A 26,657-nucleotide genomic window follows, 5' to 3' on the forward strand; every position below is an offset into this window, starting at 1 on the left:
CCAACTTGACATTAACCCCATCCTTAGTCTCATCCACCAAAACGATATCATCTGCGAACAGCATACACCATGGAACCTCATCTTGAATTGGTCTAGTTAATTCATCTAGAACCGTTGCAAAAAGAAAAGGGCTTAATGCAGACCCTTGATGCAATCCGATTGTAATAGGGAAATCTTTTGTCAACCCTCCGCATGTCCTCACATTTGTTGACACATCCCGATACATATCCTTAACTAGGTCTACATACCTTCGTGGGATACCTTTCTTCAACATAGGGGCTACAAAAGTCAACAACTTGATTTCTCCCATAGGGGCTACAAAAGTCAACAACTTGATTTCTGAATTGAACAGCCATCGAAGCAACTTATCGTCCATTTGATATGTACACTCTAGCATATCCAACATATTAGGACTGCAATTCCACCTCCTATTCTCAATAACACTCTCTGGCATTTTAATTTTTCCACCAAATAATAATCAGAAGAGCATGACAAATAACATTGTCTACCACAGAGCACCGACCAAACTTTTGAGCTTTAACTTGCATGTTGAAGTCATATAGTTCCATGCAGCAAAAATCAAACATTCTGGCTTACAGGGAAAGTATGCATGGTTTTGAACAAAATAAATTGTGAAACAAGTATTCCTCATTAAAGTCAAATCATCAACACAATATAATTAACAGTACGTTTGATGCTACACTTAATTATACGAAGAAAGAAATAGGGGTGGACCTGCGTGAGGTAGAAAGTGACAGTGGTAGCATCAATGCCCTCAGCCCTGGACGTCTGTGGATAGAGGTGTCAAGGACCTCAAGCCATCATTGAGAGCTTCAAAGAGCTTCGTCATTTCAGCTTATTCATAGATGACAATGTCTAAGCAAACCCAATTTACCAATAGAAAATAACCCCTAAAACATTAGCACCACCTCAGGAGAAAGAATGATTGGACAAAAGGGGGGACAAAACAAGTAACTTTGATATTATTTCTAGCAAGAAAAGCATATGAAAATACACAAAAAGATAACACGGTTTAAAGAGAAGCTTCAAAATGAAGGAAAGAGTTATCATTACAAATGTTGCATAAGAACTCAAACTTATTTTTATTTGAGTTTTGAACAATCACTCATTTCGCTAGACTAATTCATCATCTAGTTGTTGTAGAGAATGAAATCTAGCACTTTAAAACAGATTTGGCAATGATAAATCACATCTATGCCCTTTTCTTGCAATATGAATTCGGTAAAATGTTGCTGAGTTCGTCTCATTGCAGGTGTTTCTTCTAGAGTTCAACATAAACTTAATTAAAATGAGAGAGATACAAGAAGGTATCCTTGGCTACGATTAAAAGGAACAAGCTCCATAAGACCAAGATATAATTCCGGGTCACTCCATGGTGAACATAATCAGCCAAAATCTCACGAACCCCATCCATCGACCTATGACGAATTCCATGATACACATAATAGGTAAAAGCTAGGGCAGCAATCTCAAGAGATAACGTATGAAGCTTTGATGAATAAAAGACCGCCTGGTAGAAACTTGGATAGGTGAAACAAATTGAACCCATCTTCATGTAAACAAGGGAGAACAACAGATATGTACCTGTGAGGTACATTCCAGATACTCTATGCAAGATTGACAAGGTGGAATTAGATTGAGGCCGATAAATAAGAAGATGAGGAGATAGTGGGCGAAGGACATTCTTATGATCATCAACATTAGTTTCTCCCTTACCAACATTTATCTCATTATCTACAAAAGAAAAAAAACAAAAAAAAACAAAAACAAAAGACAATGGTTAAAATCAACACAAAAACAAAGACAAGAAATGAAGCAATATGATAATGTAATTATAAACAAGTCATGTGACAACTACAATTGTGTTTAAATACACCTAATGAGTTTTTTTAATTTTGAATTAGTTCATATAGATCTTGGTAATTCCATACATTTGCATTTTACTTTATTCACAATTTCACACACCCTATTTTGACTAATTAGGGTGATTTAAAATAAAGAGAATATACTAAGTTGGATTATTTTCTTTCATTTATGCTTTCAAAATATCAACTTTAATGACTGTTAATGTGTTGCATCTAAAAATAAACAAAGGAAGTATAAGCTGCATGTTTTTTCTTTAGAAAAGTTGTGTTAGGCTATATACTTTCAAACTTAATACGTTAATAGTCATTTGGTTGACATAAAACTACACTGGAAGTTGAGTGAAGTTGGTCAATTGGTTGGTAGAAGATTACTCCGATTCTCCAAACACAACTTTATATCAGCCAACTAACCACTTAAAACCTTTTTCAAAGAATCATATCGACAAAAAACAAATAGCTCGTGATACAGGTATAATAATTTTCACTAGCCAATAGAGCAATGCATAAACAATCCATACATTTTCCAAAAGATGATACTCTAACTTATGTTCTGAAAACACGACAATTCTAGAACCAATGTGATTAAAACACCTCTACTCTACTAAACAGGGCAATTAGATCTCTTACCTCTCATCATCAGCAATCAAACAATCTTTAACACCAAGGGGATAACTAGAAACAATGAAATGAACATAAAAAAAGGATGGTTACTTGAATTATTACCTAAATTCTTTGTGGCAGCAGTGGACAAGTATCTGGCAAAGCTAGGATTAGCGAAATCGGGGCGAGAAACAGGCGAAAACGAAGGACTAGCCTGTTTTCCAGTTCCAGCACCAACTGATGAAAAATAAGCATTGAGAAACCCTAGCCCTTGCTCACTGCTGCGTGGCGCGATTCCGCCCGATTGATCAGCAATTCTAGCTCCATATCCCTCACAACCAAGGGTCTACATACACATCAATCAAAAATCAAATTCAATTGATTGAACAACAAACTCATTCTTACGAATTTCTAGGTTAAAATCAATCATTTTAATCAATGAAACTGAAATTTTTCATTGATTTTGAATTGAATTTGCTTGATGAATTCAGTGATTTATAGTGAATTGTAAACTGATTTATACCGATTAAAATCGAAATATAACTATAAATTAGCGAATTAAACAGAAAATTGAAGAGATTAAGGATGAAACTTACAGCATTAAAGAGAGAAGAGCGAGAAGATCTGGAGATAGAACGTCCGATTCGAGAAAGCATCATCTTGACGATAACGAAGAGATGATCTGAAGATGAATGCAGAGAATTTCAGAAGCTTGAAAATTTCTGAATCAAAATCAAATGAAGACGTCAGAAAAATTTAACCAGAAAAGAAAAAAAATGGAGGAGAGAGAAAATGGGTGAGCGTAATACCGTAAATGTGACAATAATTGTGGGTGATCAAATGAGTATTCAGCCTAAATTGGCTTTTTGGTGGGGTGATTAATTATTTAATTATAATTAGAGGAGCAATTTTCATAGCTAATGCTAAAATGTAAATTAGTTCCTTATGTATATCAATTTTAAAACTATTTTTCACAATATCATTCACTTAAGTCTGTTCACTTCACCTTAATTTCAGTTCAGTTCAGTTCAGCTCCAATCGGTTCAGTTCAGTTCAGTTCAACTCAGTTTAGTTTAGTTTTGTTCAGTTTAGCTCAGCTCAATTTAGTTTAGTTCAATTCAGCTCCTAATTTCCTTCTCTCATAAAATATTCATTTCAACTCTATTCGATCAGTTCAGTTCAATAAATGTGAACAGACCCTTAGCCTCGGATTCGAGTTTCATTTTTTTTTTCCTTGAAGATAAACTGCTATAACGATGGCGGTTCTACATATCATTAACAATTCTATATCAAGTATAACCTCTAATTAGGGGCAAGTGCTATATAAAATTGAAATTAGGGCTAACCTTACAATCAGGGGAAAGAGTGGTGAATGAAATTCCCGCGTACGAAGGCAGTGACAGTCAAAGGTGATGAATTCGACGGTAATTTGGACCTTGGAGTAGTGACCATAGATTTGGTGTACCACTTGGGCGGTTTATCTGGAGTATCGTGCTTTGGAAGATGAACACTTCGAAATATTAATATCAATTAAGTACCTACTAAGGGCCTGTTCACATTTACTGAATTGAGCTAAATTGAACTGAACTAATTGGAGCTGAAGTGAACTAAACTAAATTGAATAGAGCTGAAATGAATATTTTACGAGAGAAGGGAATTAGAAGTTGAACTGAACTGAATTGAAATTAAGCTGAAGTGAACAGGTTCTAAGGCACTGATACGTGTTTGCAAATACATATCGAGTACCTACTAAGGCCACGTTGTTTCTTATCGCTAAATATCTTTAATTTCGTAATGAAATTTTTATAAAAATACATAAATGTGGTTTGAACCCCTAATCTCATGTAATGAATACCACACATCTTATCATCTTAACTAGAAATAAATTATGATCTATTCATCCACATAAATGTATTTAAATGTATGCTTCAAAAAAATGTATTTAAATATAGAAAGATGAATAACATGCAAATTATAAACAAAAAAGACTCATACTACTCTTAATATTTTTTTTGATATTCAACATTATATCCCAATAAATTAATACTGTACTAAAGAATTCAAATACTCCCTCCGTCCCCCGTTGATAGTCATTTTTGCCAAAAAAATCATGGGAATTAAGGAGAAATAAAGAAAGTACATTGGGTATGTAAAAAAGTAGAGAGAGAAAGTAATTAAAGTACATGGGAAAATAAAATTTACACGTTAAATTTAAATTTGCACAAATATTTTTGCAAATGTTAGAGAATTTTGGTAAAAAAATAATATTAATGGTACTTGAAAAAAGCAAATGTGACTAACATTTTGAGTCACCAAAAATGGCAAAAGTGACTATCAATCATTATTTAAAAAAATAAGGAAAAATTTGTTAAAAAAAAAACTTTTAAAATCATTATTTTGCGAAAAAAAAACCTTTTAAAAGCTTTTATGTTAAAAAAAAACCCCACATTTTTTTTTCTCGAGAGGAAACCTACTTCCTTAATTACACTCTAATTAACTAATTAGACTTTAATTTCCTCTCATTTTTTCTAATTAACCTCTAACCCACCAAATTACTAAAGGCTTGTTTGGCATTATTTTTTGTTTTCAGTTTCCAGTTTTTTTTTAAAAAAACAAAAACAAAAAAAGGATACAAGAAAAAGGTGTTTCCACTTTTTTGTTGTCAGTTTTCAAAATTATCATGATTTTAATAAGTTTGAATAATTTTTTTATTAATTACATGACATATATTACATTATTTTAAAAAAACAGAAAACTACAGTGATGCCAAACAAATCCTAAATAACTAGATTTAATTTATATAGATAAAAAACCACCAGCCCTTCCCCTTCCTCCTCCATTTCCCCCTCCTTTTCCTTTTCCTTCCTCCTCTCTTTCCCCCTCCCTTAACAGCAACCCCCTCCCCTTACCGGTTACCGAACCCACTGCCCAGATCCCCCACCACCGACGACCTTCTCCATCGTCCGACGACCCTTCCTTTCCCCCTAATCACCATCAGTGACAACCACCTTCTTTATTTTGATTAACCCTAAAAAATTTGGGTTTTTAATTTTGTGCATCTTGCTTGCAATCGATGCTTGTTTTGGCTTTGATTATGTATGTATGTGGTGTTAGGGTGATTTAGAAGCAAATTTCAATTGATTTGGACTTGATTTGAACATGTTTGAGTAGATAAGAGCCAAAAATTTGAAGGGAAGTGGTGGTCGCCCACGGGGATAAGGGGAAGAGGGAGGATCAACCAGCGGTGGAGGTAGGTCGCCGGAGGTGGAGGGATCTGGCGACGTGTCCGATGGGTGAGGAGGTTGTTTCCACGGGAGGGGGAAAGGGAGGACGAATAGGAAGGGTGGTTGGTTGATAGTTGAGGTGGTGGTTTTTTTATATTTAAAGAAATGGGAGGAAATTAGAGCCTAATTAAGTTAATTAGATAATTAAAGAAAATGGGTTTTCTCTCAAAAAAAAAAATAAAAAAAAATAATGAATGTGGTGGTTTATTTTTGACAAATTTTCCTTAAAAAAAATCCACTTAGAGTAACGGGACACGCCTGGGCCACAAACTAATTAGACAACAAAAAAAAAAAAACCAGCTCACACACTAGTCTATCTATAACTAATCTATATATCTATATATTATATACTAACAACCGCTGACGTCATCACTGCTTACGTGTCACTTTCTTATTTAATTTTTTCCCTCCAAATGCAAGAATGATGTCATATTTTTTTTTCCTTTTTAAGTTACCCAATTTAACATTGCTTTGAAAATTAAATTTCATTTGAATTTTTAATTTTTGGGTTTTCTAACACATATTATGCTATTTAGTTATTTATGAGTTGTTAACAATAGTTAATAATATAATTTAATTGAAATTTCCTAATTAAATATGAAAATTATGCACTTTTGGGAATTGTACATTCATATTTAATTAAAAGTTAATTAGGAACATGGAGGAAGTATTTATTTTCTTTCAATATGTGTTAAAAGTCTATAATTCAATTCTTATTATAAAACCGTGCATCGCACGGGGTTAACCTAGTTAATACTAAAATAATTACACATCACCACTGTTACATGTGTCACCTTCTTATAAAATTTTTTCCCTCATAAGCTATTCGAAAAGTGGCGATATCCTCCGATCCATCAAGTTGTGACATCATTCTCTCTCTTTTTTTTCCTTTTCAAAATAAAGCTAATATTTAAAAATTATTGATTAAATATACATTTTTCTAAAAGCTTTTATAACTAAAATGGCTAATTACACAATTTATAAGTGATAGTAGAGCTTGGATTATTGTTCCCTCTTTATGAATTCTTCAAATTTTCTATAATGAATCAAAAACATATGGTAACATTTTAAAAAATTTATTATAATTATGAAGTTAATTAGAATATTTTTTCGGTTTTTTCACCAAATGCCCTTGAACTTTTCAAAAATTCACCAAATACCCTCAAGATTTTCAAAATTCACCAAATGCCACTAACGTTTGTTAATATTCACACCGTGACCTCAAAATACTCTTGACGTTAAAGTTCCGTTAGCAATAAAATTTAATTCACCAAATGCCCTAACGTTGTTAAATAATTACACAAAATACCCTTATTTTTGGAAGTACAAGTGTACAACGTCTAGTTTGAAATTTAAGTAAACAAGCCGTTAGTTTTGATTTTCACCCTTTATTTGCATAAATACTCGATACATAGCATCCTCTTATTTGCTTAACCACAATTTTTTAACTCCTTGAGAAATCAATCTAAATCATCCTCCTCAATGTATGAGAATTTTTGTGTAAGAGTTACAAACAAAACTTGTTGTAGTAGGAGAAAATTTGCAGTAAGAACTTTTGAGTCCGCTAGCTAGTCCGCGGACAAGCCCATACTGTTTACTAGGGTGGGTATAGACTAGTTGTCAAGCCGTATAAAAGGGACTTGAGTTTGCTATATCAAGTCCGTTGGACAAAATATGAACTATAGCCTGATCCGTTTTCCGTCCAAGGTAATCACCTCTATTTTATTTGGCCCTCTTTTTCTCTATTTGCGAGGTTTCCGACACTTCTTTTAATTTATGAATAGAGAATGTTTGCAACTCTTACACAAAAGTACTCATACATTGAGGAAGATTATTTAGATTGATAACTCATGGTGTTAAAAATTTGTGGTTAAGCAAATAAGAGAGATGCTATGTATCGAGTATTTATGCAAAAAAAAGGGTGAAAATCAAAACTAACGGCTAGTTTCTTTAAATTTTAAACTAGACATTGTACTTCAAAAAATAAGGGTATTTTGTGTAATTATTTAACAAAGATAGGGCATTTGGTAAATTAAATTTTATTGCTAACGGAACTTTAACACCAGAGGTTACAGTGTGAATATTAAAAAACGTCAGTGGCATTTGGTGAATTTTGAAAAACTTATGGGTATTTGGTGAATTTTTGAAAAGTTCAAGGGCATTTGGTGAAAAAACCGATATTTTTTTTTATCTTAATTAATCTAACTAAAGGGATCGATCACGATTTCTTATGTTGTTTAAAATATTTATATTACACACATACAAGTAAGTTTTTAATTATTTAAACCATGTATTGCACGGGATTTACCTAGTTAAACAATTTAATTAGATCAAATTAGAATAAAACCCTCAATTTTCACATTTACCAACTCGTCTTATATGACAGCGTTTTAAAAATTGGCTGTTAGTAGAGAATCTAGAAATGAACAAATAGATCATTCTAGACCTTACGCCTTACACCATCAAATTGGCTAATTTGCACCCACAAAAAACCCCAATTCAACACTAACAAAACCATAAAATTCATAATTGTGGACTAAATTTAAACCCACCCATTTTATGATTCGCGCAATTTGCCAACAACTGATAACTAAAATTTTCATCCACAAACCAAATTACAAGTTTACAACCCTCAAACAAATTCTTCCTCTTTCTCTCTGCTATATATAAATCCAGCTTTCTTCTGGGTTTTTGCAGCAATTTCTCTAAGTGTTCATCTTTCAAGTTTTAAGCTCTGCTTAGTTCAACAATGGCTTCTTCTTCAACCATTTCTTTCTTAGCTGGTACAACAACTACACCTGCCTCAAATGGGTTAAGATATGGCCTACTTTCCCATGTCAAGAATTCAAGAGTTATGCTCAATGGCTTGAGAATGGAGGAGAGAGAAAATGAAGGGGTTTTTGCTGCTTCAATGGCGGTAGGAGTGAAATCAAGATTTGGGTCTCTTAGAGGAGGTGGTGGTGCTGTTTTGGAACGACCCAGTTTTGATCAGTCTCAATTTGACCCTTCAACCCAAGTTGAAGAAGGTAGTCTTTTCAATTCTTGTTTGTGTTTCTTGATTTTTGCAATTTTTAAAAATTTGTACTCAATTGTTATTTGTATGGTTTAATTCAAATGGGATTGTTTGTATGAACTGTTAGACTGTCTGATACAAGAATTTGAGGTTTGGTTGAGTTCGTGTTTGTAGAATTTAGGTTTGGTTATTACAACTGAACTTGTTAGAGTGAAATTCTGATTTTAGGGATATGAAATGAATGGTTAAATACTTAAATATAACTGAAATTTCAATTGGTATGCTGATAAAATTACAAGTAATCTAATGTCTTGAATCTTGAAGTGTTGCTTTAGGAGTAGATGTCCTATCATTCATACAAATTATTTACTGTTTGGAATATTGAATGCTTTTGACATAGCGTTTTTGGTTCTTGCAATTGTTCTATGTGTATTCAGTTTGTTGTGTTTATTTTGTTGCAATGATATTTGTGTAATATAATTCAGTTGGGTTTCTTTGTGTGACTATCATACTGTTTTGTGCAAGAACTAGAGAAGTAAGGTTACCAGGTTTGTTTGAGTTCGGGTTTGTCAAAGTTAGGTTAGATTATTACTACTTGTGTGACTATCAGACTGTGTTGTGCAAGAAATAGTGAAATAAGGTCACCAGGTTTGTTTGAATTCGGGTTTGTCGAAGTTAAATTAGGTTATTACTACTAATGAGCTTGTTAGAGTGGAAAGAATGATGGAATGAATGGTTAAATTTTACTGATCTTTCAATTGGTATGCTGCTTAAATTTTAAGGAATCTATTGTCTTGAATCATGAAGTGTTGCTATAGGAGCAGATATCCTACCAGCTTACTAGATATACTTTTTGCATATATGTTGCCATGTTGGCGTAGCATACTTGGTGAATAGCTTGTTAAATTTTTGTAGGAGGAGACATTGGAAGGGTAAAGGATAAGAAAGGTACTGGAAGTGGAGACAGTTACAGGGTTTTGCTGCTTGATGATGAGCGCCACACAGAAAAGCTTGGTGAGTGAAAGTTACATTCTATACATCTTTGAGTGCAAGAGAAGTTATGATGATTGTCATTTTTGATATTTTTGGTTCTAATTTGTCTTTTATGTTTAGTTTTGAAGGTATTACCCCAGGCTGTTCCATCAGTTACTCCAGACGATGCAAGAAGAATCTTCAGCGAATCACGACAAAATGGTGTAGCAGTGGTTATTGTGGCTGTGAAGGTATGTTAATATCTGTCTGTTGCTCCTAATGCTTCTGTTCAACATAAGATATTAATGTCACTATGTGCTATGTCAGTGTGTCATGTGTCCTTAGCTTTGTTATATGATACTCGAAAATTGTTGGGCTGCTCAATTGCTCATATTTGGGACCAAATTGTACCCCATACTTGAATTGTATTACACAAGTTCTTTTGGATGATAGCATGCCTTTCTCTGCTTCTCCAGAAAACTTGAACTAGCACAGTAGTTTAGAAATCAGATAGGGTGATCATGTCTTCTGAACTGAACACCTTTGGTCTTTGGTTCAGATAAGTATTAAGCCCAGTTAAACAAATCAGAGTCCCTTTTTAAGTTATTATTGCAATATCAATAATATGTTTAGCAGAAGCAACTTTGTGGGAATAAGAGCTCTTTAAAGTCCTCTGAGGCATTGACCTTCTTACATAGGCAATCACAACATTAGACTGTGCATTACACTTGCCTTACATTGATCAGCTTATAAGTGTTCTTTACTGATACAGGGGATCCATTTGATATGAAATAGAATAGGAATAGTTAAAGACTGTGCATTCCTCTCTACTTTATGTGAAATCGTTGCAAATAATATTTAACGGAGGTAGTAAATGAATTTTCACCATTTGATTTCAGCAAAGCCTTCCACAAGTATATGAAGGAGTGCGTTGTAGTATCTTCCTCTTTAAGTAATGCTCAATTTGAAATTGAAGGAAATGTGTCGCACCTTTAATAAATGCTATGAGTTTAGTTTGATCTTGACTATAACGAAACATGATAAAATTGCAATGGTACTGAGAGTTATGAGTTACTTGGGCAGTTGAAGGCTACAATTTCTTACTACAATGAATTACTTAGAGAAAACCTAGTCCATAAGTTAAAAATTATCGGAGGTTTCGAATTTAGGAATCAAGATTGTTCATTTTTGCAGCTAATAAAATTAGTGTGCCAGAGCTGTGATCTGAAGTTTTCCATAGTCTGTATTTAGGCATTTAGCTGTAGAAATGACTCTTCAAAATTTTAAAATTTTATGATATTCAAGTCTTCTAGAAGCCAATGGTTATAGTGTTGTATAATGTATCTGATGCCTTCCTAAAATGACTTCTGGCATTAGCCAAAGAAAGTGAAAACCAACCAATTTCTCGGGTACACGAATGTTAAGCATGAGAATTTCAGTTATATTTGACTGAAATTAACCCACATAAGACATTTGGATGCAAAGAGTAGACTTTAGATTCCCATTTGTGGTATTAAGGAAAATGAACTCTTGATGCAGATGCTGCGTTTATATTTTCTTTCACACGTCCAACAATTTAGCAATTGATTTAGGCAGTTAGCTGAAAAAATATAGACATAGATTTTCAATGATGAAGCAGATGTTAAAACTTAAATCAAATTATAAAACCACCAACCATCTTTAATGATCTAAGTGCCAATTTGATACCATTTAGATTCTGCTTATTACTTTTTCTTGCTTCTGGGAGGGTGGTGGGTGGATTGTGCATTAGCCAGCTATTCCCTTATTGCCTGAACTGTCTCGTCTGTCTGTGTTGTGTATAACAATTGAGTTGAATCAGTTGATAACATATTAACACACTTGTTTTGGTTGGCAGGAGCATGCTGAATTTTACTCTCAAATGATGATCCGAGGAGGTCTACGATCATCTATTGAACCAGAATCAAATACTGTATGAACTTAACTGGGAGTGCTCGGAATTTTTGTAGTGGCTCATATCCGAGTGTATAGGAATGTAGAATTCATAAGTATAGCATATTTTTGTAGCATATTATTCTTGTCACCTAGCAAGATATTTGTTGCTAATATTGACTTCAATATTGATAGTTGTGAAACCAGTGAAACTTTATGAAGAAATTTTTTGCTCTTGCCAGTGACAATCTTGTATGAGACACAGTTTTAAATCAAGTTAATGTGGGACATAGTGGTTTTTATGTTATAAAGGTGACTTCTTATTATCTCTTTTTTCATCATTTGATAAAATTGGCTTAACTCTTTTAGGAGTTTAGGGAATAGTAACTTCTTGATGTCTTATAATTGAATACTGTTAAGAACTTAGTATGTGATGATCTCGCCAAAGACTTGCACCAACAACGTAGATATGCTTAATTTTGCTACATTGATGTCCATGCATTGGATTGTGTTTTGATCTTGGTTGGTTTCAGAATGACTTACAATAGAAATATCCTTGTCAAAATCAAACTGAGCTATGAGTCTTATTGGAATCTTAGCTGCTGTAGTTTGTTATTATACATCTAATTTACTATTGGTGGCTGTAGTACTTTTTTTGTTTGCTGTGTGAACGAGAGTACGAGACCCTAACTTCACAAGTCGGTATCATTCAGCTAACTAGCCAGATAAGTGAAGACAGGAGAGTAAATGAGAACAGGGTTCAGAAAATGGGAAATATATGTTAGGCAAAACTGTACAAGTATAGATCAATAAAAGGAATAAATACTTGATGATAATGACCTTTATTTAGTGGACTTTTTTCCCCCCTTGAAAGAAGTCATATTCCGTTCATAAAGTATTACGAAGTAGCTTGAACCTGTTCGACAACAAATTTTCAAGTAACTTCTACAATTTTGTATGGGTAAATTGTCCATTAGGTGAAAACTAGTGTTTGATAGAGTATTATTCCGACTTTAGGGGTCAAAGACTAACCCCTGAAGTGTTCGGGATCAAAAAATATTTTACCTTGAGAGAATGAGATAGATCTGGTTTTCTACCATATTAACAATAGCGTGTTTGAGATTTCTGTGATTTTAGATATGTACTGGTACGACGAGCTTCTATTGGCGAATTCATAGAGAATCTAGTTTGTTTTGGTATTGAATCTTGTTTCCTTTGATTCAAATACGATCAAATGGTGCAAAGTCCTGACTTCAGGGTGTAATTATTTAAGTTCCTTTTTCCAACAAAAAAGAAAACCGACATCTTAGTGACATATTAGTGAGCACAAGTTAGTTTGGCAGTATAAGAAAATTAAAAAAAGGGTCAAAGAAAATTTTCCACTGAAGCTGACTATTCAGAATTCAGAAATACCATAAAATCTTTAGTTGTTATCATCTGCAGAATATATGTGCATTTCAGTATTTTTTAAAATATATGTGAGACTAAATGAATAAAGAAACAAAAACGAGACGTCCAAAATGGGACTAGTTTTGAATTTATGATCCATATGGAAGGCCCTTGTAGAGTTGTAGGCTTGTAGCAAATTCATTAGCTTTATTTTGCTGACTTTTTGGTGTTGTCTTGTAGTAGTTGGACTAGGAAAGTTAGCAGTCATTTCTTGCTCTTTACTCATCTTTCTTCTCTTATAATGGAGGAAAACCTTTCAGTCAATACTTTCTGAAGGCTATTAGTAACTTAACTATGGTGAGTTATCGCCTCATCTTTGTTTTATGGTTATTATCATCCATGTGTTCTCAACTGTTTATCTCATATTCGCTTGATTTAATCAATTCAACCCATCCTTTGAAAGATGGAGACACTTTGGTTTCGGCAGGTGGAAATTTTGAGCTGGGATTCTTCACCCCTGATAATTCTGATAGAAGGTACCTTGGAATCTGGTACAAGAAAATTCCTGTGCAAACTGTGGTTTGGGTAGCCAATCGGGAGGTGCCACTCGAGACTCTTGTGAGTTCTTCAGCAGCCATGCTTAGACTCACTAGCAGGTCAGTCCTTGAGCTTGTCAATGGCACAGGTGCTGTTGTATGGGAAACCAACTTGACAAGAACTGTGAAGAGTCCGGTTGCTGAGCTTTTAGACTCCGGAAATCTAGTCATTAGGGATATGGATGGTGATCATAAAAACGGTGACAGTTTTTTATGGCAGAGCTTTGATTTTCCGTGTGACATCCAGCTGCCTGGGATGAAGCTGGGAAAGGACTTGGTCACAGGGCTTGATCGGTACCTCACTTCCTGGAGAAGTAGCGATAATCCTTCACTGGGAAGCTATACATATCGTCTTGATTATCATGGTTACCCGCAACCAGTTCTGATGAAAGGCCATATGGAGCAGTATAGGAATGGACCATGGAATGGAGTAAGGTTCAGTGGTAATCCTAGTCTGAAACCTAACCCTTACTTCACCTTTGACTTTGTCATGAATTCTAAGGAAACATATTATGTTTATGAACTTCTCAATAGCTCGGTCATTTCTCATAGGATCTTGAACCCCTATGGGACCATGCAAAGGCTTGTTTGGAGTGATCATGTACAAGGATGGGTAATGTACTTGACCGCGCAGTCTGATAATTGTGATACATATTCTCTGTGTGGTAAGTTTGGAAGTTGTAACATAGCCAACTCTCCTGAATGTGGGTGTTTGAAAGGTTTCAGTCCAAAATCACCTAATGATTGGAATTCTGGGGAATGGTCAGATGGGTGTACGAGGAAGACCCCTTTGAGTTGTAATGGAGGAGATGGCTTTGTCAAGTATACCAACGTCAAGCTGCCTGACACGCAATACTCCTGGTATAACACGAGCATGAACCTTGATGAATGCAGGAACAAGTGTTTGTCGAATTGCTCCTGTGTAGCTTATGCTAATTTGGATGTAAGGGCAGGCAGAAGTGGGTGTTTGATTTGGATTGATGTCCTGACCGATCTTAAGATTTACCCCGAAAATGGGCAGGATCTCTTTGTGAAGCTAAATGCTTCTGATATAGGTAAGACCTTTATCATAATATGTAGTGTGAGAAACTGTTTGGTCTATAGGTTAACTATTTGTAAGAGCTCATTATATGGTTGCCTGTTAAGATTGGACATATTTTTTTAACTATGTCATTGACAGGAAAGGGAAAAAGGCGAATCTGGATAGTATTAAGCTCAAGTATCGCTGCTATAATACTCCTGATTTTGTGCACAACACTCCTTTTATGGAAGAAAAGGAAATTCAGAAGAAAAGGTAGCTGTCTGTTTGTCAGTTGCTATGTAGTACTTGATGTCTAGACTTGTGCAGTTGTGCTCTCATTATTTCTAGATTGAGAAGGGAAATATTAACTTGAATCTCAAGGTGTAGCAGACTAGCAGTAGTAGTTCAATTGTCAAATTAATTATGCAGTATAGTAGTATACGAAGTAGTTTATATTTGGCATTTCCACTATGTAGCAGGAGGAGCTAGAGAAGGTTACATTGTCAATGATGGAGAGAACGCAGAACCGGAGTTGCCATTGTATGACATCAGTGTTATTGCTGAGGCTACCAATAATTTCTCATATACAAATAGGCTTGGTGAAGGCGGCTTTGGCCCTGTGTACAAGGTATGAATGAGAGGCTTCTAATCTGCATATATGTCTATAGTTGTCGACGTCTTGTTAGAATAATTTGTTTCTTACAAGGAGTTAATGAGATTCTTATGTTTCTATTTGACATTGGATGAATTGAACAAAAAACAGAAGGGAAAAAAATGGCTATAAATATTTTTTGTGAAAACTATATGAACATTAAATTAATAAAAGAAAATGAAGAGATATTTTCAGTTTGTTTGGAAAAATCTTTTTGATCTTTTACAGCAATACCCAGGGTATGCTGAAATCAGGAAAAGAGATAGCAGTGAAGAGGCTCTCTAAAGAATCAAGGCAAGGACTAGATGAGTTCAAGAATGAAGTTATATGCATTGCAAAGCTGCAGCATAGAAACCTTGTAAAACTCTTGGGATGCTGCATTGAAGGAGAAGAGCGGATGCTAGTGTACGAATACATGAGCAACAAGAGTTTGGACTTGTTCATCTTTGGTTAGACTCGCTCTCAACTTTCCATCTTGTTTTCAGTATTCCAACATTTTTTCATTTCACTTTACTAAGGAAAGAAGATTGACTGTTCAGATGATATGAGAAGTAAGTCTCTGGAGTGGCCCAAGCGCTTTCAGATTATTAAAGGGATAGCTCGCGGTCTTCTTTATTTGCATCAGGATTCAAGGTTAAGAATTGTTCACAGAGACCTCAAGGCCAGCAATATCCTGCTAGACTCAGAAATGAACCCGAAAATTTCTGATTTTGGTATGGCTCGGAGTTTTGAAGGAAATGAGTGTGAAGCAAAGACCAACAAAGTAGTTGGAACCTAGTAAGCTTCTCCTTCAACTTGAATTGTGTGTGTAAACTCTCTTTTCATTCTACTTCCACATATAAGCTAACATTATATTTGTTTCTTTTATGTTCTAGTGGATACATGTCTCCAGAATATGCAATAGACGGGCTCTTTTCTGTAAAATCCGATGTGTACAGCTTCGGAGTACTAGTGCTAGAAATCATCAGTAGTAAGAGAAACAGAGGATTCAACCATCCAGACCACCACCATAACCTCCTTGGACATGTAAGAAAGACTTTGCACCTTTCTCTTTTCTTAATGTTTGCAACAATCTAATAACTTCGAGCCAAAAAGTCTTGCATTGGTTCATTCCTTAGTAGTTTTGGTCCAATATCAAGACTAAAATCAATTGAAAAATCCAAAAATGAATAAAAGAAATGGTCTAAAAGTAACTACAGAATGTTTGATATTTCAAACGGGAAATTCCCTGTTTCTCATAGTGAGAAACAAATTTTTTTTCTCATAATGGCATTTTCGTGAATAAATTAACAACTTTTTCATTATTGTGGGCTCCACAATTGAATAAAGTTGAATAAAGTTGTTGGTTTATTTACGAAAATGCCATGTGAGAAACAAAATTTGTTTCTCACCATGAGAAACTGGGGCATCCTCATTTCAAACCTGGATCAGACAGATAATAATCACCCCTTTTTTCGGTCTAGCTAGTTCTGAAGCTAACCTTTGACAATATTGTTTAGGCATGGAGACTTCACAATGAAGGTTTGGCTTCGGAACTTGTTGATCCATCAGTAAGGGACTCCTGCAATACATCTGAAGTACTGAGATCAATACACATAAGCTTGCTATGCGTGCAGCAAAGCCCTGATGATCGCCCCAGCATGCCGTCTGTTATAGTAATGTTAGATAGCGATGTTGCGTTGCCTCAACCAAAGAAGCCCGGGTTTTTCGTAGGGAGGGAGTTCCTGGACAAAGAATATTTATCTAGTGCTACAATATCTGGATCACATTGCAGCAATGAGATGAGTATAACTGCAGTATCTGGCAGATAGCATTCTTTATACTGTTAGTATATGCTAATAATTAAGTAATATAGTAAGAGATTAAGGATCAAATTTGTCATAGTAAAATGTTGATCTTTATTAGCTGGGTCTTGTTTATGACATACTTTGCATAATAATTATAAATATTCAAGCACATAAATTTTTAAAGTTCAATTGTGTAGTTTTCAGAAAAGTTCGACTCACTTTTATATTATTCTATTTTGTCAACTGGTACTTTTAATTGTCCTGACAATATGAATCATGTGGATGATATTACTCATAGTAATTATGGGATTAAATATTTTGATGGCTGAATGATATTATTTAGTTGAATGATATGATCAATTATTAGGATGAAAGCATTAATTATCTATGCTTATGTCATTAAATTGCTTTCTTATCATCCTATGTGTCACAATAATACCTATTTGTCGTCTACGTGGCGCGACACTTGGCAAATAATTAAATTGCCAAGTGTCACTGTGTCGTGACCTGGTTGTGAGACCGGCTTTATATACGAGTATTAGTGATATGATATGATATTGATAAATATTTTTTACACAATTTTTTTTTAAAAAAATAATGGAATGCAAAATTGAGCATGATATAACTATTTATATATTTCTATATACTGCAAAATCTTAATTAGTGCAAAATTACATCCACAACAACATGGAAGATTGGAAGGAACTTTATATTAAAAAAAAAACATGGAAGGAAATAAAATAGAAAGAAAAACTAAATCTAAAAATTATAAACTTGGTACTATTCTTTATGAATTGAGATTCTAATTATACAATGGAATTTAACAGCAAATATTTTTAATCCTCCAATGATCTACTTTGTAATGAGCATAGCCATGTTAATGAGCCTTCTTGTGGGAGCTTTTGTGTGCGGGCGTAGATTTGGGGTCGGGCACATGTGTAGGTTGGTCGATGCATACCTTAATGCAATCTTTCTTACATTTTTCTTCATCTTCAAAAGATTAATCATGGTTAAAAAGCACCAATAAAATAGTTAGGAAGGGAATAACCCGATTTGAGTATATATATATATACTTTATTTTCTCCGTCTCAAACTAGTTTACCCAACTTGACTTTTAATTAACATAATTCATAAGCTCAATTTTGACTAGCTTTTGTGATATACATATAAGAAAAAACATAACCACATGTAGAATTTTATCAGATGTCTTTCAATGTGTACTCCGTATTTTAAAATATCACCATTTTTTTTACAAATTTCTTATTTAATTATAATTAGAGGTATTTCATTCTGATTGAATTTTATGCATTGAAAAATTAATACGAGTAATAAAAAAACACATGTTAGCTAATTTGGAACAAAGAAAATAGATGTCACTATTAAATAAAATTGGTCGTAGTAAATTAAACATAAACGTACCCTTTTTTTCGCATATTTGAGAGATAGTTTGGTGACAACCATACATACAAAATAAGCTTTTGTAAGCTGCTAGCATTTCATATTTAGTCTCATTCTTCTTGAATTTGCTAGCTCCATTTAATGATTTTTTGATGCATTCTACACGACATGCATCGTCATCTCCATTTGTTTTGCATTTGTTTGCGCATTTATCTAGCTTATTGATTTCATGGATGGTTTCAGCCTCCAACTGCTTATCTGCTCCTAAAATTGTATCTATATTTGCTATGACATTGTTGATGTGTGTGGCAATTACAAGAACAAAAAAGAAAGTCGTCGCGATTTTAAGTCCTTCCATTTATTTTTATAATGAAAAAAAAAAAACTAAAAATTAATTTGATGGAAAATTTTAATTGAATTAGTTAAATCTAAATGGTTGAGAAATGAGATTATATATAACAATAGTATTTCATAGTCTTATATATAGATTTTTGCATTGTTTATTTATGGCATTTGAAATTGTGAGCTAGCATAACTTTCTCCTTCATTATGGTCTCATATAGCACTTGCTATATTGCTAACAATTGCTGCAATCATCTGCTCAGGGTGAACACATTGATGAGAGCTCTTTAGCTCGTCAATCAAGACGTCCAAACCTATCTCATCTGCAAATTCCAGCTCGATCTCTAGAGAATGTGCTCTCTAATATGAAAAACACAGATATTCTTACCTTTTCGAGTCCGTCTTCCACCAGAGCAGGGTTGCCACCAAGACCTTGCTCAACCGGGAAAAAATCATCCTTGAGAAACATGCTTCCACAGAGAAGCCTCTGCTCAAAGACTTGCTCTCAGGATGGTGAAAAGACATTCCTAATTTTCTCAAACATACCAAAGTCTGACACTACTATGGACAAGCCTTCTACTTCAAGGTCATTCTCTCTAAACAAGGTTTTTTCTTCTCCTTCAACCAAGAGAGCATGTTCATTACCAGTTACGCCCATTGCAAATTCAGGTCCCCAGTCTGAGCAGGAAAGGGATGTGTATCCTGTCAACCATCTTAGTGACTCAGTGAGTGCTACATTCTTGGGTTTTATTTACTTATTTTTAATTAATTTGAGCTTGGATTCATATGAGAATTAGTCTGTCGACCTATGTTGTTGAGTATATGATTTATTTTCATCCAGACTCAAGAAGCACAGCTGCCAATGAAACGCTCATTTTCTGTTCCAGTTAATGTAAAAAATGCAAGCTTAAAAAGAGTGGGTTCTACAGGAGGTGTAATCCGTGTTGTTCCAGTGACACCTCATCAAGTGGAAGTTGATACTTCTTTGCCAAATGATGCTGCAACTGGAGAAAGTGGTATGTGCATGGTAGTTTAAGCTTTAAAACTTTTCACTAATCATGCTACTTTGACACAATATGAGTGAAAACTATTTTGCCTTCTACCTTTCCTTGCTATGAAAATCAGAACTGTAGAAGGATGATATTGGGTAAATTTTTTTTTTTTATATAAATGATGGATATACTACTTATAAATCTGAATTGTAGTCTAGTTTAAAGCGGTATGTTCTGCTGTTCAATCTTTTACTGTTATTTTCGATAAACCATACTTTATTAGTCCATTTCATAACTGATGGATCTACTACTCATACAGTTCTACCACTTTTCCAAGTAATGACTGTGACAACAGTCAAGGGTCAATTAATTGGACCTAGAATGGCTTAAAAAGTGCATTTTTCCAATTCGTTTTCATTTCCTTGTCATTTCATTCTGTTTCTTTGTTCATAATGTATATTTTATAACCAAACAATGGGATTTAGAATTTATATGTCACAGCACTTGTTGACTCAGTGATTATGATGCTAAAAGTTGCTATTTTGACGCATAGTTCGAACACTTTTTTACTTAGAGGCGTACAAAGAGTACAAAGACCATAAAAATAACAGTTTTAGCAATTCAATATGCTAATAATTGTTTTGCCAGACTCTTTCCCCTCACGTTTGATTGTGTGTCCGAGGATTTGGGTTGTGGAATTAATGCTCGCCAAGGAATTCTTGATGTAATGTCATGTTAACATTTTGTCCAGGTAACTAGTATATGAAAATGTTTTAGTTCGCCTCCTGTACAAAAATGCATTTTTATACTTAGAACTGTGTTCGCATTACCTAAATGTATACAAAATCAGTGTTTGCATTGCATTAATTAGGAATAATACACTTCTTTGGTCTTCAGTGCTTCACAAACAAAATGAACAATGTCAACCAACATTGTCAACTTCCCAAAGTAGTTCACTTTTTACTCTCAGTTATATCCACTACCCAATAGTTTTTATACCTGATCTGTCCAATATCAATTGTCAGATATATTTCCTCCGTTCTTTTATAGTTGCAACTCTTGCAACATATCTTTTTGGTGGTCAAACTTTGCAAACTTTGACCGAATGTGTGTGTGAGTGTGTGTGTGTGTTTTTTTTTTACTAACGTAATAAAATCTATGTAGAACTTTGTTTGATTTGTTTCAATGTGTATTTCCAAAGTTTTTTACTTAATCATAATTAAGATTTTAATGGTCTAAAGTTTGCTTTATGTGTTGCAATAATAAAAGAATAATGGAAATTATTTGGAAAAAGTAGGCCCTTTTCATTTATTAGTAATTTCTCTGCCATAGAGGAATAGGTACCTTTTCAAAAAAAATATAATCCAATGCTTCCTCAAGTTAATATCTAATTTACATTATCAACATAAATGATAGGAACTCTACCAAAATTCTCTTATTTAATGCATTTACTTTTCCATTTTATATGGGGAGAAAACAAATAGGATGGAAGATTGGAAGGTTTATTATTCTGTAGGGCTGCTCTCTTCTGAAATATTACTCCACTGATACTTTGATAACAACCTACCATGTAGTAGATTACAATGGAATTTCTTAAAATACCTTCATTTGATAAAAACAATGAAGACATTACTTTGTTTTGTTGGGTTGAAGGTTCATTTACCTTATTAAACAGATGTAATTCTAGCCTTTACTTTGTTATTTTCAGCAGTTATGTGATGGTGAAAATAATATACATACAACTTCATCTATTGTTTTCTGTGATCTGGAACTCTAGGTAATAAAGATGCCAGTGAAGACATCCCTGAAGAAGAAGCTGTTTGTAGGATATGTTTGGTTGAATTAGGGGAAGAAGGTGTAACATTTAAGTTGGAGTGCAGCTGCAAAGGTGAGCTTGCACTTGCTCACAAGGAATGTGCTGTAAAGTGGTTTACTATCAAAGGAAATAAAATATGTGATGTCTGCAAGCAAGATGTGAGAAATCTACCAGTGACTTTGTTGAGGCTACCAACTCCTCGTCCTGTCCAGACCAGGCCACCGATCATCAGAGAGAATACGCAAGTCCCGCATACCAGGCAAGTTAGTGGGGACAACTTGCTCCAATATTGCAACTTTGTTTAAGCTACCTTTAGTGTGAGACTGTGAACTGGCTAAAAGTACAGGGAAAAATAAGAAAAATTCTATCTCAGAATCAATTAGAATTGGCTGATCTGTCACTGTGATCTAATCTGTGTTGTCCCAATTGAAGTGAAACTCTTGACTCTGCATACCTCTAAAACATGTCTTACATGTACAAAATTCAGGAGCTGTCAGCTATTGCTTTGGTTTTCAGATCTGGCAAAATATTGATTTGGTATTATAAAATGATTGCTAGATAATATGAAGAAGAAAAGCTAATTTAATGGAATTTAGAAAATCAGAAATATAATGTGAAAACAGAAGTTTATTTTATATTCTGTAAAATACTACATAATATCAATTTGGTCTGAAAATGTTGGATAAATTGGAAAGTGTTTCATGGAGAAAATGGAAAATCTTCAAATTTTCCGTGTGCTAGAATCCAGATTTTCTTTTCAGGGAGTGATATCATCTTAATTTTCTTCTCATAGATGCTACTGCTTTGTATGCTAAGCATGTTACGATGGAGGCTTCTGCATAATTGTAACTTTTTACTGTCTTGCGATAATGTAATTGCCAACTGTACTGGTAGATTTAGTACATATAGAGAAAACTTACTAAGTATGATGTATGTGGAAATGTGTAGTATGCTATAGAATACAAAAAGTTGACAATATAGTCTTTGCTGTTGATCACTGATACAGACCAGTACTTGTTTTGATGAACGATTATCTGTATAGTGCATTATAGGTGAAATTGTTAACTGAATCTGATAGATTTTTTCCTTTTCATTTTGTTTGCAGGATCTGGCATGATATTCCGGTTCTTGTGTTAGTGAGCATGCTAGCGTATTTTTGCTTTTTGGAACAACTTTTGGTAGAAGTTCCTTCCTTTTTTATATCTGAAAAATTGATTTGATTTTGGCTGTTGTATTTGATTATTAGACTCAAACTTTTGGTTGTTTTATCTTTTATCTATCAATAAGCTTTGTTGTTATTTATTTGAATTGCCGAAGGCCAAATGATGCCATAAGCTTGACCTGGATTCTTAGCTTTATTGGGCAATGCAAGTACTTAGTAATTGTTATATGCACCATGCAGATGCACTCATAGAAAAAATAAATTATATTATTAACAAAATTTTATTGTAGACGATTAGACTATTTTTTTCGGGAGAAAAAACTTTCCATAGTTACTGTACCAATTGAAGATATTCCAATCCTTTCTTTTCATCTTAATTCCCCAGTCCTGACTGCTATTGGCTATTGCGTTCTTATCATTATGTTCCAATTGGATTGACATTAAGTTCTGCACATACATAGGTGTCAGATCTTGGTGCACATGCTCTGGCCATATCATTACCTTTTGCGTGTGTTCTTGGTCTTCTATCTGCTATGATAGCATCTACCATAGGTAAGATCTTCTGCTCGAATCTGCTGAGTTCACTTCAATTTATATAGATTCTCATCTTTCAAAAGTTTTTGCTTTCATGGATGCAGTTAACAAGGGATACATTTGGGCATATGCTTCGTTCCAGTTTGCAATTGTGCTCCTCTTTGCTCATATCTTCTATAATGTGGTAAGAGAAACTCCCACATCAGACAATACAGTCTACGCGTTTATTGATTAAATGACAAGCTCTAACACGCTTACTTATTCATGTGTCTTAATACAGCTTAATGTTGCTCCACTTCTGTCCGTTCTTCTTTCCTCATTTACTGGATTTGGAATTGCAATAAGCACAAATGCGCTAATTGTGGAATGCCTTAGATGGAGAGCAAGTTCTTCTGAACAGTTTTTTCATCCTACAAATAGAAGCAGGCAGCCAAGGCAACACCTTCGAGATCATCATCATCATAATCAACATATTCACCAGCATCAACACCGCATGCATCATCAACCTGTGCATGTTCAAGAAGTCTCGTTGGGGCCCATGGATAATATAAGATCATAAGAAACTGTGATAATGCATCCACTGTCCCTGAGACAGATGTGAAATGAGGTTTATCGAAGGTATTATAAACTTCAAGTCCTATATTCCCTTCCGAAGTTCATTAATTGCCTTCCTAAAAGTGATAAAACTATGTTCTCTTAGTTAGCTTGCTCTATTTTGGGTGTTTTAGTTTTCTTGTGTCGTTTCTTTACTTTTTTAAGTACTCCACAGAGCTCTATTTCCTGACTACCCCTATTAAATAATTTTTGCAGAACCAACTGCAGTTTACTTCCTCTTTCTGAAAATATCTACAATGTGTTCTGTTGGTCTGAACTGTCCCTAGACCAAATCTATTAACTTAATGACCATTATCGTGACTGTAGTTTCATCTGTCTTTCTGTTTTGGCCTGAGATTCTTGATGAAAATATCCTCTATTGTACATGGGTTAGACAAATTCCATTTGTTGACTATCAGCCTAATGATAACATAGTCCCAATGTCGTGGAGGAAAATGTGGAGAAGAAAAATACTGGTAAAAGCAAAGGCTTTCTGTGAAGTGTATGATATTAGACTATTAAGGTGTTTAATTGTCTTTAGCTAAATGGCTCTGTTCACTTCCTAAATTGACACATTTACTAGCATTAGATTTAAATTTAAGAGGATCTGTTGAATAAATACTTAGTCCCAAAATGATTTGTTAGCCGTTTAGCCAACCCCAAAATCCCAAATCATACCGGGACTAAGGCTTTGTTGTTGTTGTTGTTGTTGTTGTTGTTGTTGTTGTTATAGATTATAATTTAAGAAAATCAGTTGAAAGTATGGAAAAATTCACATGTATTTGAACTGTGACTTGAACTACACATTTTATGTAAACTAACTCATTGCACTTGGTTAAAGGACCATAGGTGATAGGCCCTAGTTCAATATTATCCTACCTCCATGCAGTCTATCCCAGAAAGAGTTAGAATTGGTTAAGTAATGTATATAGAGAAATCAATACCGCTGCAAGCTAGACAGAACTTATTAAAGAAGAGATACAATGACTTAAATTTGTGTTCGGGCAACCATCACTTATCACCTTCAGTATCTTTTGTTCGACTTTTATCACTCCCTTAATGTATTACCTTCAATCCAAGCATGCCTGTAAAATCTTACTCGTCTATCTAGCATTCCTGGAAAATTGTTTTCTCTGCAGGTCTTTATAATCATTATCTCTAATTCTCTAGTAGTTTTGACTAATTAGGGACATATTTACATGTATATGAATCTTTCAGAACTCTGTCAGTGGCAGGAACTGGATGAGTATGTTCTTGCTATATAATTAGATCAACGTAATTTGCTGACCAAGCTTAAACATTTTATCTTTTATAGTTTGTGTTCATGACTTATTAGTTATTATTACAACAATTCTCAGTGCGTCTTTATTTTCCATGCTTGCAGTGATCTCCTATGTACCGAACATGAATATCAAAGATAGAATGACAGCTGCTCGGTTCTCATAGAGATTGTACCTTGAAGTGACATCTGCACCATCAATGCAATACTAACTGCTTCAATACTACAAGATGACAGAGTTCTTGACTGAAAGACTGTTACCAACCAAGACCAATGGTGCCAAGAGGTACAGTGTACACCAAAATTCTTGCTAGCTGCTTCGTTCTCCAACATCCTCATTCCTCACCTTGTTCTACAAAAAGGGATTTCAAAACCTTGTAATCTTGAGCTCTAGCCTGTGTTTCGGAGGGAAAATGCTTCAGGATGCCTGCTGCCTTTTCCTCTCCCTTCGTTTCCCTCCAGTTTTTTATAGCGAGGGAGATGGGGGTGGGATACTATCCAAAACCTGGACAGTCCCGTAACTAATTTTTTGTTAGACGGAGAGAAGCCTTTGATGGAGTATTGTGGATTCATACATGGAGCGTTGTTCAGTGTTGTTTGTGTGTTTCCTTCTTAGGCCTTGTAAACTCACCACTTTGTCCTCTATTGCTCTTTGTAAGTTGGTTTCATTCTCCGCTTTGGTTATATTTGTGTAACAAGAACCACAAAGGGTATTGATGTAGACGAAATTCAATCTAAGGGTATTACCCCCAAGATTTTAATATACTAAATTAGTCGGCATCCACTTTGATAAATGAAGCTTTTACAACACGCGTTTGTCTTGTGATTTCAACCTTACTTTGTTTATGCACAATCATAAAATTCTTACTACTAGTTCTTACAGAAGTCATTCAAAGTTAGGGAAAATGAATATACAATCTATGTTTCTTTCCTCAGGATTGTATGAAGATGGCATGGTTAAGGCTACACTTATAAATAAATTCCACACCCTCTTATTTGGCTTCATGACCCTATGCAGCCAGTAACATATTTCTGTGGGAATATAGTCAGTAATTGAGGCATTGATATACATGAAGTTAATGATGAATAGTGTAATTGCAAAGGTAGATTATACCCCTTGAAGTGACATGGACTCGTTTGAAAGTGTACGACAAAGCTACAAAAGAAAAAGATTTAGACAAGATTTGATCCATGTCAAGTACCAACCCAAAGACTTATTACATCTATTTATCTATAACTATATACTAAAGGTGAATCAGGAATGACACGTGTCATCTCCTGATTAATCTATAACTATATACTAAAGGTGAATCAGGAATGACACGTGTCATCTCCTGATTAAATATTTTCCGGCCTTTTTTTTTTTTTTCTTTTTTGGATTTTTTGTTTGGTCAAATTAATAGTATTTTCTTTCCATATTAATGTATTA

At 34.3% G+C, this 26,657-nt stretch overlaps 4 protein-coding genes across 5 annotated transcripts; 3 read left to right on the plus strand and 1 right to left on the minus strand.

Annotated features, from left to right (window-relative positions):
- Nucleotides 1–961: 961 nt before the first annotated feature.
- Nucleotides 962–3,275, minus strand: LOC145558232 (succinate dehydrogenase [ubiquinone] cytochrome b subunit, mitochondrial-like). The gene is made up of 3 exons (XM_081619390.1): nt 3,083–3,275; nt 2,610–2,832; nt 962–1,755 (listed from the first exon to the last, which is right to left on the minus strand). The coding sequence occupies exons 1-3, from the start codon at nt 3,143–3,145 to the stop codon at nt 1,301–1,303; spliced, it is 741 nt and encodes a 246-aa protein (XP_081475516.1). The 5' UTR covers nt 3,146–3,275; the 3' UTR covers nt 962–1,300.
- Nucleotides 3,276–8,381: 5,106 nt separating this feature from the next.
- On the plus strand, nt 8,382–11,907 carry LOC145558233 (ATP-dependent Clp protease adapter protein CLPS2, chloroplastic-like). The gene is made up of 4 exons (XM_081619391.1): nt 8,382–8,796; nt 9,699–9,797; nt 9,897–10,006; nt 11,632–11,907. Exons 1-4 carry the CDS (start codon nt 8,520–8,522, stop codon nt 11,710–11,712), a joined length of 567 nt encoding a protein of 188 aa, XP_081475517.1. The 5' UTR covers nt 8,382–8,519; the 3' UTR covers nt 11,713–11,907.
- Nucleotides 11,908–13,297: 1,390 nt separating this feature from the next.
- Nucleotides 13,298–17,275, plus strand: LOC145559367 (G-type lectin S-receptor-like serine/threonine-protein kinase At4g27290). 2 transcript variants are annotated; one of them, XM_081620791.1, is made up of 7 exons: nt 13,298–14,706; nt 14,832–14,945; nt 15,152–15,300; nt 15,563–15,773; nt 15,864–16,101; nt 16,200–16,350; nt 16,824–17,275. In XM_081620791.1, exons 1-7 carry the CDS (start codon nt 13,410–13,412, stop codon nt 17,133–17,135), a joined length of 2,472 nt encoding a protein of 823 aa, XP_081476917.1. In that variant the 5' UTR covers nt 13,298–13,409; the 3' UTR covers nt 17,136–17,275. The 2 variants fall into 2 exon arrangements, with proteins under 2 accessions (XP_081476917.1, XP_081476916.1); XM_081620790.1 differs by having other exon boundaries at nt 13,299–14,706; nt 15,149–15,300.
- Nucleotides 17,276–19,015: 1,740 nt separating this feature from the next.
- LOC145559273 (uncharacterized) lies at nt 19,016–26,001 on the plus strand. The gene is made up of 9 exons (XM_081620702.1): nt 19,016–19,030; nt 19,115–19,576; nt 19,693–19,867; nt 21,621–21,918; nt 22,765–22,837; nt 23,283–23,373; nt 23,460–23,539; nt 23,636–23,973; nt 25,334–26,001. Exons 1-8 carry the CDS (start codon nt 19,016–19,018, stop codon nt 23,912–23,914), a joined length of 1,473 nt encoding a protein of 490 aa, XP_081476828.1. The 3' UTR covers nt 23,915–23,973; nt 25,334–26,001.
- The last annotated feature ends 656 nt before the right edge of the window (nt 26,002–26,657 follow it).

Source organism: Chenopodium album, chromosome 9 (genome assembly GCF_948465745.1).
Source record: "Chenopodium album chromosome 9, dcCheAlbu1.1, whole genome shotgun sequence".
NCBI lineage: Eukaryota > Viridiplantae > Streptophyta > Magnoliopsida > Caryophyllales > Amaranthaceae > Chenopodium > Chenopodium album.